Raw genomic sequence first — 16,867 nt, 5'->3', positions numbered from 1 at the left:
TTCGACGGCGTTTCCAACGGATATTCCAACGGATATCCGTGACAAATACCGTTGTAAATCCGTTGGAATATTTCTAACGGATATTCTAACGGTCCCGTCAGAAAGTAGCCACGGATGTCCGTTGGAATTTCCGTTGATATATCCCGACGAACAAATCCGTTGGAATTCCGTTGAAAATATACCACGGAAAAACCGTTGGAAATCCGTTGAAATATTCCAACGGATGAAGGCGTTGGAATTCCGTTTGGAATTTGCCACGGAATTCCAACGGATCTGCGTTTCTAACGACTGATTTCCAACGGATATATCCGTTGGAAATCCGTTGGAAAAATCGAATTCCAACGGATTTTCGGCCATTTCCAACGGATTTGCCGGTTGGAATTTGGGGTTTTATTTGTAGTGTTTAGTATTGTTCATAACAATACATGGATTTCATAACATATCAAGTATGCACAATACGTAATGAATCAAACACTCAACTATAAGCTCATAGAAAGTGTCAATACATCAAATGTATCATAAGAAAACTCATACAACAGTTCATGATAGAGCACTAAACCAACAGAAAGTCGATTTGGCTACGGTTTTTTCCACTTTTATAGGTCACTAAATGTGATTATCTTTTCTGAAAGTGAGTGTTTGCCAATATGAGGTCATACGACATGACAAAATCTAGTATACTTTTTCCTTCTTCGTTCCTACCCCCATAACCAAACTCTCCATGTACCATTTTATATCCTTGTGGATCATTTCCGATATATTCATTTAAATCTCTACCGATAAAAATAGACTCTTCAGACGGTACATTTTGCATAAGTTCATCCATGTCCTCCCAAAATTTCTCTTTATACTCACTATCTAATCCTATTTGCGGGGCATAAGCGCCAATCACGTTGACAGCTTCTCCTTCTACAACTAATTTCACTAGGATTATCCTATCGCCTACTCATTTTACTGCAATCATCGACTCCTTCAAAGACCTATCTAAGATAATGTTCACCCTATTTCTATTTCGTTCTTGACCCGAATACCATAATCTAAAACTTGTATTACCAATCTCCTTATTTTTCTCTCCTACCCAGTTTATCTCCTGGATGTAAGCAATGTTCACTCTCCTTCTACTCATTGTGTCTACAAATTCCATCAACTTTCCCATAAGCGATCCGATATTCGAAGTACTTATCCTAACTTTTCGTTCCACTGAGACTTTCTTACTTCCTTTCCTATAAGTCTGCATATTCCATCCCCTACTTTGACTTTTATTAACATCGACATTCTAGACTAACTTCTTTACCCACATTCGTCCACGATGTGGGAACCTTTGCCTATTTAGCACCACATCAGGGCATCAATATGGCGCGTCGCATTCGGGAGACGTCCTACACCCTTGCTTATTTTTTACTATACCCGGACTCCGATGCAGCGCGTCGTAAGTAGAACACGCCCCAACGTTTATATGATTTGGATTCATTGCACAGGGCGTAAGTTGCTGCTTGCCAGACCATGAGCATTGCCTAGTGTCGTACATGCCAAGTTCAGTAGCCGGGAGGTGGTGAAGTACTTCTGACAAGGAAAATTCCGGCACAGTGATACCAATCTTTCCATAGTCTAGTGCAAGATGGTCATGGAGAAAGAACAATGAAAAAACAAGTGCTCCTTCGATTACATAAGCACTACAGAGCAAACAAAGGGGCAACTGCGAGCCCCCAAGAGATCAATCGATCCTTGGTTGGACATCTATCCAAGGTGATAAGCCAAGAAATAAAGGCATGCTTTGGCACATGAGACTTGTACCAAGTAGTTATTGTGTTTTCTTGTAATTGATCTTATAGCATGTATATCTTATTCGATCTGAATTCGTAAATCATCCATGTCATTTTTTGTTTTTGTTTCGTTCTCTGTTCTTGCTATAGATTTATGGTACATGAGAATGATTTGTGTTCGAAATAAATGAAGAACACGATCTAAAAGTAGAAAGGCAACCACAGAAGAATTTTTGGTTACTTGATTCTTCTGTATATTGTTTTAGACTTATTACAAGTGTTATTGACATCTCAACAACATTATTTAGTTTTGTCTTTTAGTATCTTTTGGCTCCTGATTTGTTCAGATCTATGTTTCCTTGTATCTAACAACTGATTTATTCTTTCCTTTGTATATATATATATATCTTTGTATGGTTTAATAATACAAGAAAACCTTCTGCAATTCTCTTTTGTAGCAAGGTTAATATGGTATCAAGTGAGAATTGCTCCGATTGCTCTGTCTCTGGTATTGTTTGGTTATGTCTTCTTCCCCATATGCTTCTGCGTCTGCTCAAACAGATCATCATGCTACTACTCTTCCGTTTGAATCTGGTTCCTCTGCTCGATCTTCTTCCTTGGATCCATATTCAAGTCCATTGTTTCTTCATGTTGCCGACACTTCTAGTGTCTCTCTCATTTCCGACAAATTGATTGGTGAATCAAACTATATGATGTCCTTTTTGTTGGAGACGGTATAATTTCCAACGAGCAAAGACGAGATCAGTCCATGGCATCATGTCACGGAAGATCAACACATGCACGCCACGAATACGATACGAGTCTACAATGTCACATATTGAGTTGCCTAATTTTAGTGAAGCAAATCTATTTTACTTTAGTTATGGAACCCCCAATTATGTTGATTATATGCGGTGTCCGTTATGTACATATTACATTAGTATATACTTCCTATTTTGTATTTCTTCTTTTGTATTTCTTCTTCACCATCTCTATTTATTTTGTAAAAATTTCTTATTTCAATAATATTTCTCTTTTTAATATTACAGCAGCTTTGAACTCAAAATTTCGAAATGTTTTGTCCATATTACTACTGCAAGCAAAACTTGTGCATCATGTCATGTAAAAACCAATTTAAAACGTCTTTTTGGTTTTATTTATTATTTATTCAATTTTTCTCGATACAAATAATAAATTGCTGCTGTATAGATTAGAACCTTTTACGTGCTTAGAAGAGTATGTTTAATGTGATTATAAAGAAATCATTAACATAGCGAAACTAATTAACATTGTGAAGTAATCTTGAAAGAGGGGATCGCATTAATGATTTCCCTGTTAATAAAAGCCAAGCCCTCGGGAAAGGGGAAGTCCAACTCCAACCTACCAAAGTGGGAAACATTATATGCATGCAATAAACATATTATTGGTTAATATTTTATTTACGTGAAGACCACCTATCCTTCCCAAGATCGTTTGAGCTAATATTATATCAGGGAATGATTAATTACCAAATGGAAATTCCATTTCATAGTATAAAAGATCGATAATGAAAAATAAACTGATAGGTTGGAGATCACCGAGATTTTCTCGTCTGTTCTCGCGCATTCGTCCTTTCCTACTCTCTCTCTCTCTCTCTCTCTCTCTCTCTCTCTCTCTCTCTCTCTCTCTCTCTCTCTCTCTCTCTCTCTCTCTCTCTCTCTTTTACAGATCTCCTACATAAGAAAGAACCCAAAAACCCATTTACATTAACTAGTTGAGAAACAAGAAAAAGAACCATGCAGACAACATGCTCTGAAAAACAGCCATGGCATCTCCATCTTGTTCTTGACCTTGTATGTCTAATAGGTTTTGTCTCTCTCCTCAAACTCTCATCTCGCCTCTTCGATTGGGTCTTCACCAGATTCGTTTTACACCCTAAACCACTCAAGAGCTATGGTTCATGGGCTCTGGTCACAGGAGCCACCGCCGGCATCGGCCGAGCGTTTGCTCACGAGCTTGCCAAACATGGCCTTAACTTGATCCTCGTTAGCCGAAACCCGACCAAACTCGAATCTGTCGCCCAACAGTTTCATCAAGAGTTTCCCAACACCAAGATCAAGATCATTCCATTTGACTTCTCTTCTGGTAATCAATCTTTAAGAACCACAAAAAAAGTACATGCATCTTTTGAGATCCTGTTTCATTACTCAAGTACATATATACATATATGTGCACCAGAATCGTATATATGCACCATGCAATATATATGATCATGTAATATTTCTTCATGGAACGCATACACATTTTCATTTTCATGTTGTACATTCATATTTTCTTTCTTTTGTTTTTGGTAAAACGTTTCTTTCTTTCTTTATTATATAAAACAGCGATACGAGGGTGGTGACCACATAAAAGCTCTCATTGAATCCAAAGAAATCCAAATGAACATGTTCCATTTTCAATATTAATAATCATTTTGACGTCAATAATTTTTTTTTACTGACCAGAAGAGGAACCTTCAACGAGGTACAAAGCGATTGAAGAGGCGATCAAAGGCGTAGACGTGGGGATCCTGATAAACAACGTTGGGATTACATACCCGAAAGCAATGTTCTTTCACGAGGTAGAGGAAGAGACATGGAAGGAGATAATTAGGGTTAATGTCGAAGGGACAACTTGGGTGACGAGACATGTCATCGGAGGAATGTTGCAGAGACGGCGAGGAGCCATCGTCAATATCAGCTCCGGCGCCGGAGTTGTCGTCTCTTCTCATCCTCTCTACGCCATTTACGCCGCTACGAAATGGTACCAACACCTAACCCCTCATTTTGTGTCTATGTATACGTGTCATAATATATGTATGCATATTAATTATTCACCGAGACGTGTATAATCTTGAGATCTATGCACGAACATTAATTGTCACGGATATTTAGGTGTATGGGACCACGTTGTTGATCCAAACTTGTAGATATGCATGGTCTAAACTCGTAGCCCACGTTTCTTGCATGTACTCTCTCTCTCTCTCAAAACGTTCTCTTCATTTTAGGACTTTATATACATAATTCTTTATCACAATATATAAATATATATATATATATATGTGTGTGTGTGTGTTGCCCAAGTCCTAAAATATTATATCATATATTGGTACTGTTGAATTGAAGGTCGATCAGATTGAATTAATTTTTTCACCTAATTTAGATTGGTATCTTCCTATTTCCGGCATTCAATTTAATAATAATGGGATCCGTACAAGGAATACGGCTTTGGGATTTGACTTGGGACATCACATTAGGGTTTGGACTGACGTGAAAGGACCCACTTATTAATTCCACCGAATTTCTATTCTAACTTCTAACTTTTTTCTCTTTTACTTTTTATTTTCTAAAAAATGCGAATATATTGTTTGTAAAACCCTCTATTAAGCGTAAGATTATATACGAATATCTTAATTAACTATGCATATGAAATCCACAGCTACATTGATACATTATCAAAATGTCTCCACGTGGAATATAAGCAATTTGGAATCGACGTCCACTGCCAGGTACCCCATCCCTCTCTAAAATCTCCCTATGCGTATATACTCGGACAAATACGAATTTTTATTTGTTATTTATGAAAACAAAGATACTTAATAAGGGTAGGTCCATTACAACATAAACATATACATGTGCAGGTTCCTCTGTATGTTGCAACGGGGATGGTGTCGAAAGTAGCAAATGTGGATGGACCGAGTTTATTCACACCGTCGCCGGAAATGTATGCGAAAGCCGCCATAGGGATGATCGGAATCCGGCCGAGATGCTCGCCGTTTTGGGCACATTCCCTCCAATGGTTTCTCGTCCAGCTTCTCCCGGAGTTCGTCGTTGACAGTTGGCGTCTTTCTATTGGCCTTCGTAGAAGAAATCTGATCTTCTGAACTATTTATAAATATTGGAGAGTCCTTAAAAATATATCATATGATCTTGTTTTAATTTGGGAAAAATTTATCATTGTATATCATATTGATTAGTAGTTTTTATTAATTTGGTCAACTGTTTATATAAAAAAACTGGAAATAATATGCTCTACAGGAATGGAACCCTAATTTATTATACGTTTGCCCATATAACTTTATTAATTAATTGATTAAATATATAATTTAGGTGTGAACGCTCAACGGCCAAGTAGTTTCGTTCCCCACGGATATCAAAACTAACAGTTGGCGAAAAGTACACCATCGCAAAATATGAGAGGATCGCCTTTTACATACCACTAGATTGATTTTTACAATTTGTTGTAATAGATCTTAGAAAAAATTAGAACGGGATGTTCTTATCAATTTGATTATGAAATATTTAATTATAGAAAATATGTTTTAAAAAAGGTTAAGAAAGTGGGAACACATTGGTACAATAAAAACTAATTAAAACTGTCGATTAATTATTTTCATGATATATATATAGATAGATAGATATAATGAGTCTCTATATGATTTTAATATGGTGGATATATAATAAAATGTTATATAGTGAATAAATAACAAAACCATAGTATTCATAAAAAAACAAAACAAAACCATAGTAATTAAGAAAGTAAAATATAAACAAAACAACTATAATTTCATGTGGTATCGTGGATTTGAAGCAAGATCACATGTAATGGATAATGTCTTCTAGCTTTTGTGTTTGAAATTGTGTTTTGTCATTTGGATCGAAAACAAATTATTTTTATTTCAATTATACTTTCACATAAATTTTCATGAAATCTCAAAAAATCGCAAGTTTCCTTCTTTTTTTCTTGGACTCGGCATTGCTCCTGAGCAATTTGGATTGAATTCTAAAATCGTTAAGACTGAACATTGTTTCAGCAATTTATTCTTCAAGCATCACGGGATCATGTCGACCATCATGGGAGCTTAATTTCGATGAAAAAGGAACCAAAACGACGTTTAAAAGTGTAATTGGACTGAGCAGACGTCGTGGGACGAGAAACGGGCAAGAACATATGAGAAAAGAAGTCATGACGAAATATCGACCCAAAGGAGCTCGACATCGACCTCGGCATGAGCTCGATATCGACTCACCCTCAAGCCCGATATCGACCCAACCTCATGGTCGATATCGACCTCGTCTCCAGCTGAGATCACGGAGCTAAGGACGATATCGATCGCTATAAAATATCGGTCTCGTCCTAGGTTCGATATCGACAAAAAAGTGTTCCATAATCTTTTTGGTCATTTGGGACGAAATAACATTTTTTGCAAAGTTATATTCATATCTAAAAGTATGAAATTTTCCCATGCTTCCAAAAATAAATTTAGATAATTTAGTCAGAATACGACTATGTGTTGTTAAGTCCGGTGGTTTTCTGCTCATCTACTTCACCCACTTCCGTCCCTTCCGCCCTATTCAATTCTTCTTCTTCTTCCTTAAAAACCCTAAATTTCTTCTCAGTTTTCGGATCCTAGGAGAAAAAACCCATTTCCTGAATCCCTGGAATTTCTCATAGAGCTTTGCGGATTCACCGAAACCCTGAAGTCCCAGCCAATCTGGGTCCTCGCACTCTTCAGTATTGGCTCCATCTCCGTCTTCAAATTCCTCTTTTCGATCCTCAGATGGGTTTACATCTACTTCCTCCGACCCACCAAGAATCTACGGAAGTATGGATCTTGGGCTCTCGTCACCGGTCCCACCGACGGAATCGGAAAAGCTTTCGTCTTTCAGTTGGCCGAAAAGGGGTTTAATCCCGTACTCGTCGGTCGGAATACCAGCAAGTTGACGGATGTCTCTGACGCTATCCAGTCCAAGTACAGTAACACCCAGATCAAGACCGTGGTAATGGATTTGCTGGAGATCTCGACGAGGGTGTTAAGCGAATCAAGGAAACGATCGAGGGTTTGGAAATTGGGATTCTGATAAAAAAAATGCTGGGATTTCGTACCCTTACGCGAGGTATTTCCATGAGGTGGACGAAGATTTGCTCAGAAATCTAATCAAAATCAACGTTGAAGGGGTTACCAAGGTTACACATGCTGTTCTTCCCAATATGCTTCAGAGAAAGCGAGGTGCAATCATCAGCATGGGTTCTGGTGCTGCAGCTCTGATTCCATCCTACCCGTTCTACTCCATTTATGTCGGCGCCAAAACGTATGGACTTTCTCCGGTGAATTCTTTGTCTGATTTTGTTTCACCAGCATTTGTGATGGTTTAATCCGAACTTTTTCGTTTATTTTCTGTAGGTACGTGGATCAGTTTACAAAATCTCTTTATATAGAGTACAAAAAGAGTGGGATTGATGTTCAATGTCAGGTTCAGCTTTCTTGATGGAGACTTGGTTGTGTTGTAGTTTCCGAATTCTTTTTAAATGTAGATGGTAGTGGTAGCAACCTAAAGTCTTCATGGGAATCAGTGATTGGTAATACACTGTGAATTGCAAATCCTAGGTTGGTCAAGTTGGTCTCTGTCTTGAGACGATCTTAGGCTTATGGTTGACGAATGTTAATTAAAACAGCGTGAGGCATAAACCATGTTTCTTGAATCCCCGAATTCACTAAACTTTATGCTTAAACTATCAGGCAAGAAGGTCACGCCTTGTGTTCACTCCACCAATTTGACTTGCTTTGTTAATTTGGTTAGGCATAAGGTTGATGAATTCATTTTTTTTTTATCTTAGTAATCTTGTTTTCCAAATTGGGGAGAGTCGTAATGGTTTGCTAATATAATTATGAACGATTATAGCTAATATGAATAAGGATCAATTCAGTCCGAGTCTCCACCTGATGCATGGGGTTTTGGGAAGGGAATATACTAGATAACCATACCCTTGCTTTTTATGTAGAGAGGCTGATTCGAATCCACAACCTATGACAAAGTCTCCTGTGTCTGGAAAAGGAGAACGGGCTACAGAGTTGCTAGAAGGTCGGAATACCAGCAAGTTGACGGATGTCTCTGACGCTATCCAGTCCAAGTACAGTAACACCCAGATCAAGACCGTGGTAATGGATTTGCTGGAGATCTCGACGAGGGTGTTAAGCGAATCAAGGAAACGATCGAGGGTTTGGAAATTGGGATTCTGATAAAAAAAATGCTGGGATTTCGTACCCTTACGCGAGGTATTTCCATGAGGTGGACGAAGATTTGCTCAGAAATCTAATCAAAATCAACGTTGAAGGGGTTACCAAGGTTACACATGCTGTTCTTCCCAATATGCTTCAGAGAAAGCGAGGTGCAATCATCAGCATGGGTTCTGGTGCTGCAGCTCTGATTCCATCCTACCCGTAAAAAATGCTGGGATTTCGTACCCTTACGCGAGGTATTTCCATGAGGTGGACGAAGATTTGCTCAGAAATCTAATCAAAATCAACGTTGAAGGGGTTACCAAGGTTACACATGCTGTTCTTCCCAATATGCTTCAGAGAAAGCGAGGTGCAATCATCAGCATGGGTTCTGGTGCTGCAGCTCTGATTCCATCCTACCCGTTCTACTCCATTTATGTCGGCGCCAAAACGTATGGACTTTCTCCGGTGAATTCTTTGTCTGATTTTGTTTCACCAGCATTTGTGATGGTTTAATCCGAACTTTTTCGTTTATTTTCTGTAGGTACGTGGATCAGTTTACAAAATCTCTTTATATAGAGTACAAAAAGAGTGGGATTGATGTTCAATGTCAGGTTCAGCTTTCTTGATGGAGACTTGGTTGTGTTGTAGTTTCCGAATTCTTTTTAAATGTAGATGGTAGTGGTAGCAACCTAAAGTCTTCATGGGAATCAGTGATTGGTAATACACTGTGAATTGCAAATCCTAGGTTGGTCAAGTTGGTCTCTGTCTTGAGACGATCTTAGGCTTATGGTTGACGAATGTTAATTAAAACAGCGTGAGGCATAAACCATGTTTCTTGAATCCCCGAATTCACTAAACTTTATGCTTAAACTATCAGGCAAGAAGGTCACGCCTTGTGTTCACTCCACCAATTTGACTTGCTTTGTTAATTTGGTTAGGCATAAGGTTGATGAATTCATTTTTTTTTTATCTTAGTAATCTTGTTTTCCAAATTGGGGAGAGTCGTAATGGTTTGCTAATATAATTATGAACGATTATAGCTAATATGAATAAGGATCAATTCAGTCCGAGTCTCCACCTGATGCATGGGGTTTTGGGAAGGGAATATACTAGATAACCATACCCTTGCTTTTTATGTAGAGAGGCTGATTCGAATCCACAACCTCGTACCTCTAGGGAAGTGAGCTTACCGTTGAACCAATTCGGGCTCCGCCCTTCTGGATGCAGACACTTTGTGAAATGAGCATAGGATTCACCATTCTTAGAGAGATTTATTCATGATGACTCATGGAATACGGTGTCATGTTATAGATTTCATTGTACGTTGCAACCAAGATGACGTCGATAAGAAGAGCTTCCTTCATAGTGGCGTCACCAGAGGGTTATACTAAGGCAGCTCTCCGTTTTGTAGGCTACGAGACATGTTGCACTCCTTACTGGCATCACTCTCTCATGGGCGCAATCATATCTGCTCTGCCCGAAAGTGTATTCGAATCTTTCAACATTAAGAGGTACCTCCAGATTCTGAAGAAATGGCAACTTAAAGATGCTAGGAAAAACTAGTGAAATTCATGTTTATGCAAGTTTTATTTTTTTATTTTTTTGATCCATAGAATTTTGGGGATAGTCTCTTTTGGTCACATGTGGTAGTGTTAATTGGTATCTCTCTTCTCCTTTTTGGCCCTTGTTCTTGTTAATTTCATGGACATTCTGCAACTGTTTTTGTTCTTGTTTACCGATAGATATGACCATGTGACCGTGTGATCGTATGATCTTGTGACTATGTGATCATATGATTCGTACTATGTGACCATTGACCATTGTTCACAAAATCATGATTTATATACTCAGATATTGGACATGTGACCTAAATAACCATATGACCTATGATCTTTTGATCATATCACCTATATGATTTTGTGACCATGTAGCTTATATGATTATGACCATATATATAACCCAAATCATCATGTCATTCATACATCCATACATCGGCCCATATGAAACTGTAACTCATATGGTTTTATGATTCGAACTGACCATTTAACTTGATTTTAATCATTTCACATCTCAATCGATTATTTGACTTAAAACCCAACATTCTTTTTTAAAATCCCCAAAATTTCAAAACCCCAAAACCCTAAATCGCACTTTAATTCAATAACAATAAATTTCAAAATCCAATCAATCTAAAAAGAAGTGTTCGTTTAACCTACCATGTATTCGTCTAACGTCGCAATCTGTATAAGGATTTCGTTCTCGTTAGAAGATTGTGATAAAAATAAATACAATGATGATTTTGAAGTCATATTCTTCGTCATCGTCGTTTTTCTTCTTTGAATCTCAAATCTAGTCGGAGATTCAAAGAGAAAACGAAATTTTTTTAAGGAAAATAGAAAGAAAATAAAGATTTAGTGATAAAAATCTTTGATTTTTTAGAGAGAGAACAAAAATAGTGAAATGTAGGAGAGAGAGAAAAGAATCGGGAAAAAGTGGATGATAAAACTCTATTTTATTTTTGAATTTTTTAAATTGAGAAAAAATGAGTTTTTTGTCTTTACATTATTTTGTGGGGGGTTTTATTATCCTTTCACATGTTAAATCTACTTTTTTGTTTAATTTTTTGTTTGAAGGATATGAGTAGAAGTCGAAATAGCAGTCAAATGATATTGCAGTTATTTCCCCATTTGGCTTCCTCTTGCCTATGTCTGTGTACCGAACCCCCCATCCCACCTCCTTGAGCGTTTGACTTGGTGCCAATGGGGTGGAGGACATTTGTTCCACAATTGTATATTTTGTTGGTTATATATAAAATTTACATTTCATCCAAAAAAACATGTTAGCCATTTTCGAATGCATGTGTCCTAAATTATATATGTCTTAAATTGAGAGACTTTAAGAGTTAATATAGAATGGAACGTATTAATCAGAAAAATGAGTTAGTGACACATTAATGAAAACTGATTGAATTCTATTTTTTCTAAGGTTTCAATAAATATTATTATCACGAATTAAATATCATTTCAAATTATCTTCTAGGTCCCAAGAAAAAAAAGTCGGTTAAAAAAAACATTGTTTTGACGTTCGAAATTTGCTATTTCCAAACTACCGACATAACACGATCACGTTTTTTTTTTGCTGATGAAAGTGATATGTATTAATCTAGCAAAAATGTACATAAGCAAAACACCATCACGTTATTATGAAATTAATCGGTTAGCTTCTCGTCCCACCCAATAATTTATATAAACTAATAGATGAATAAAATATCAAATTCCAACTTGAATTACTCAAATCCGCACATGGACAAATTGGATTTTCCCCTTGTCTCATCGTCTCTTTTCCAAAAACCCAAACAATCCAATCAAAAATCCTAAACCATAAACTCACTAAAGTCTCTCACAGCAACGGCTCCTCCTGCATTGTTGGGCCCACCCGAGCTCTGTGACCCGAACCCAAACTTCAAACCAATCATATCTTCCGGGCGGAGCAACCCATTCATGGACGGTATGATCTCCAACTTCAACGAGTCAACCACAGTCAACGCCGTGGACACGTCGCCGGTAATGGGAACCATCGAGAAGGGCTCCGCCACCTACTCCTCCTCTGGGAATCCATGCCTCGACTTCTTCTTCCACGTCATCCCAGACACGCCCAAGGAGTCTCTCGAGCGATGGCACCAGAGCGCGTGGGACCACGACGCGCTCACAATACTCAAGCTCATCTGCAACCTCTGTGCAGTCCATGGCACCGGAAAATCAGACAAGGAAGGGTTCTACACGGCGGCAATCTCCATTCCCTCGCCAGATTCGGGTACTTCAAGGATTTCCTTGAGATTCTCTATCGGCTTCTCCAGGGATCTGATGTCCGAAAGATCCAGAAAACAGAGTGGATCCAAAGGAAGAACGGATTCGGGAAACGGAACAGAGTTCGGAGAGCTCCGTTCTCAGTGAAAATCACGAACCGAGGTCGATATCGTGGCAATGGGAGATCGGGAAGGAAGAAGCCAGCGGCTACGAGGGAACTGAGGATAGCGAATGCGGAAAAGAGGAACCAAGCGGAGAAAGCGAGAGCGAGCATGGAGAGGAAGCAGAGGAGGATATCAATGGCGAATAAAGCAGTGATCAGATACTACAATGACCCAAGTATATTCCGATGGCAATCCGTTGGAAATCACGTTCGACTGATTCCAACGGGCATCCGTTGGGATATTTAACGGTCGACGAATTTCAACAGACTTCTAACGGACGTCCGTTGGAATTTTCCTCTATTTAAATCATCCGGCCATTTTTCTCCCAAACCACTCTCTAAATCAATCTTCTACTATCCTTACACCAAAAATTCTCCCCAAAATGGCTTCTTCAACAAATCTGAATATTCGTTCATCCCGACAGTGGATATATGAAAGAGTTGATCCGATTACAAAAGAGGTAACGCAAGAATTTATTACCGGTTTGGAACAATTTATGAATTTTTCTTTCATGCAGCCATTGTACCAAGAACGTAGAAAAATGCTATGTCCGTGTACAAGTTGTCGGAATTTTAAATATCGCAGTCAAGAAGATGTTTGTAAACATTTATTTCGAAGGGGATTTGTAGATGATTATTACATTTGGCGATTTTATGGAGAAGAAGTTCGGACAATCACAATGACGGGACAACATGTGTCGGCCGATCAGAAATATGATGTAGATGAAGTTATAAGGAATCCTTATGTTGAAATGGTGACAGATGCTTTTCCTGGCGCATTGGTTGATCAAAACTCACAAGAGGAGAAGCCAAACGTCGAAACAAAACGGTTTTTCGACATGTTACATATGGCAAATCATCCTATCTATGACGGATGTAAAGAAGGTCAGTCTCATTTATCTCTTGCATCAAGATTGATGAATATGAAAACGGATTACAATGACACAGAAAGTTGTATTGATTCATTTTGTCAAACATTGCGTGAGTATTTACCTGAAAATAATGAAGCTCCATCGTATTATGGTACGAAGGTTATGTTGAAGATATTGAAAATGCCTTATGAAAAGATTGATGTTTGCAAAAATGGTTGCATGCTCTATTGGGGTGAAGAAAAAGAATTAGTTAAGTGTAAATTCTGTGGGGCTAACAGATACCGTCCGAGTAAGAGTATACGGAGACAAACTTCATATAAAAAAATGTTCTATATACTGGTATCGTACAGATTGAAGCGTTTGTATGAATCACAACAAACGGCTTCACATATGAGATGGCATGTCTCGCATTCTGCCGTTGATGGAGAAATGCAACATCCATCGGATGCTTTGGCATGGAAAAACTTCAATATGGTACTTCCTCAATTTGCTGCTGAGCCTAGGAATGTGTATCTTTGTTTGTGCACTGATGGATTTAGTCCGTACGGACAGTCTGGCATGCAGTATTCGTTATGGCCCGTTATACTTTCTCCGTACAACTTAACACCATTCCCAGTCACGAGAAATCCATATCTCGGGTTCTTCTTTGGACGATCAGTGATTTTCCGGCATATAAAATGTTATCGGGATGGAGCACACATGGAAGACTTGCATGTCCGTTTTGCATGGAGAAAACCGAAGCGTTTTTAGTTGAAGTAAGGGAGATAGTCGTCCTGGTTTGACTGTCATCGTAGATTTCTTCCAATGAATCATCCATTCAGACAAAACTGTACGCTTTTTACCAAAGGTAAAATCGTTACAGATGAAGGACCTGTTATGCAAACCGGAGAGCAAATTTATTCTGAGCGAATAAATAGTGGATATTTGGATGATTTGCAAGTTTCTGTGCAATGTGGAGGTAATTTTGGGCACAAGAAGTGCAAAAGATTTGGTGATTGACATAACTGGTATAAGCATAGTATTTTTTGGGATTTACCTTACTAGAGTTCGCTAACGCTTCGACACAATCTGGATGTGATGCATATAGAGAAAAACTTTTTTGATAACATCATCAACACTGTTCTGAATGTGTCAGGGATAAGTAAGGACAATATCAACTCCAGGAAGGACTTGAAAGATATATGCAAGAGAAAAGAGTTGGAGTTGACACGTGATCGTCGTGCATCAGTTCCGATATTCAGACTCACAAGTCCAGGTAAAACGGTCTTGTTTAAATGGTTAAAAGAAGAGGTTAAATTCCCTGATGGATACGCATCCAAATTGGCGCGATGCGTTGATACTGATTCATTAAAGCTTATGGAAATGAAGAGTCATGATTGCCATGTATTCATGCAAAGATTCATTCTCATTGCATTTGCGGAGCTATTGAAACTCAGTGTCCACAGAGCGTTATGCGATATCAGCACATTTTTCCGAGATATTTGTGCAATATCTCTGAGAAGAAGTAACCTAGAGGTTTTGAAAGGCAACATCCCTGAGATACTTTGTGCCTTAGAAAAGGTATTTCCACCTTCATTTTTTGATGTGATGGAATATTTACCTATTCATTTACTAGATGAGGCGGTATACGAAGGTCCAGTACAGTTTAGATGGATGTATCCATTTGAACGCTTTTGTTTCATCTGAAGAAGTCAAAAAACAAAGCAGCAGTGGAAGGATCTATTGTCAAACAATATTTGTTAGAGGAGATATCCTGTTTTAGTTCTTTCTACTTTGAATCTCATATCCAGACGAAAAAAAGAGGTCTACCAACGAACACGATAAAAGTTATCTCTACCAATATGATTCTTATTTCGGACTTATTCCCGAAAGTTTTCAACCTAATGGACGACTCGGCGGCAAGTTTGAAGAATATTGGTTAACTGTACAAGAGTACAATTACGTCGCCACATATATATTGTTGAACTGTGAAGAACTTAAGCCATACGAAAGGTACACAATATACAAATGACTTAATGAATTAATTATACATATATATATTTTGACTAACAAAATATTTTTAAGACTTTTTGACGAGGATGTCTTGACAACATATCCTAATCTAAGTAGAGAGGAACTTGAAGGAATGAAGAAACAACACTACGCATCTTGGCTTCGAGACTATGTAAGTACTATATATATGTGTGTGTTTTTATTGTTCATCATATATTAATATATATAATATATATATATATATATAATATATATATATATATGCAAATAATTAATTGAATATCCATATCGATTTTATGCGCATATCCGGTCATGCAGTGATAGAATTCCGGCATGGATCAGAGATTTGTCACATGGACCTAGGAGAAAAGTCATTTGCTGGCCGATAATGTTCAGACGAAGATACACGTTTCACTCTTACGATCATCGAAAACATAAATCCACGTTCAACTATGGAGTTTGTATTAAAAGTGGGTCATCTGAAGATTCTGATTTCTTTGGAGTTCTTCGTCAGATTTTCCAACTCCAATATCCAGGATTAGTCGGGTTGAAAACAATAATATTCAGATGTGATTGGTTTGATATAACGTCGGGACACGGCTCACAGAAAAATCGATGGAGAGGTGTTGACATAAATCCGAGATGCTCATATGCAAAGTATGATCCTTTTATCCTTTCTGATCAGGCAGACCAAGTATGTTTCATTCCATATCCGAAACATTCCGCGATATCGGTGAAACGACGACGAAAAAATCAATGTTCGGCTGTTTTGAAGATTAACCCACGAAGATTAATCGTGGATTCATCAACACAAGATTTCGATGAACCAATGCAAGAGCAACTCGAAGATCCGGTTCATCCTATCTGTTGGGTTTCCTGGGATCTCTAGAGCGAATCCTATTCCTAACAGACCGATTCTAGGGTTTGCGCAGCGGATATAAAACAAAAATTTAATAAACCCTAGAACCATGCTTCTAATGAATCGTAGAAACGTTAGAACGCTTACCTCAATCGATCTGGGGCCTGTATCAATCGAAGAACACGTCTGATCACGAAAGGCAGGAAGAATACCTCGCCCTCTACACGTATCCACACCACGGGATGGATTCCAACGGTTGGAACTTGTTTGCTAGGACTCGAATCTCTATTCGATATGTGCACCGAGAAATCTCGAGACTTAGAACTCGTTTTTGGATCTCCAAAAACTCTCTCTTTTCTGCCAAAATGCGGCTCCTTTCGTCTCTCAC

The 16,867-nt window shown here is 38.2% G+C and overlaps 1 protein-coding gene and 1 pseudogene across 1 annotated transcript; both read left to right on the top strand.

Annotated features, from left to right (window-relative positions):
• The first annotated feature begins 3,407 nt into the window (after window positions 1-3,407).
• LOC104816700 (very-long-chain 3-oxoacyl-CoA reductase-like protein At1g24470) lies at window positions 3,408-5,722 on the top strand. The gene is made up of 4 exons (XM_010545628.2): window positions 3,408-3,887; window positions 4,250-4,547; window positions 5,223-5,292; window positions 5,425-5,722. The coding sequence occupies exons 1-4, from the start codon at window positions 3,539-3,541 to the stop codon at window positions 5,665-5,667; spliced, it is 960 nt and encodes a 319-aa protein (XP_010543930.1). The 5' UTR covers window positions 3,408-3,538; the 3' UTR covers window positions 5,668-5,722.
• Window positions 5,723-6,749: 1,027 nt separating this feature from the next.
• Window positions 6,750-10,350, top strand: LOC104816704 (annotated as a pseudogene).
• Window positions 10,351-16,867: the final 6,517 nt, after the last annotated feature.

Source organism: Tarenaya hassleriana, unplaced genomic scaffold (genome assembly GCF_000463585.1).
Source record: "Tarenaya hassleriana unplaced genomic scaffold, ASM46358v1 Cleome250, whole genome shotgun sequence".
NCBI lineage: Eukaryota > Viridiplantae > Streptophyta > Magnoliopsida > Brassicales > Cleomaceae > Tarenaya > Tarenaya hassleriana.
Note: the sequence above shows the minus strand (reverse complement) of the source record. Positions and strands in the feature narration are given on the sequence as shown.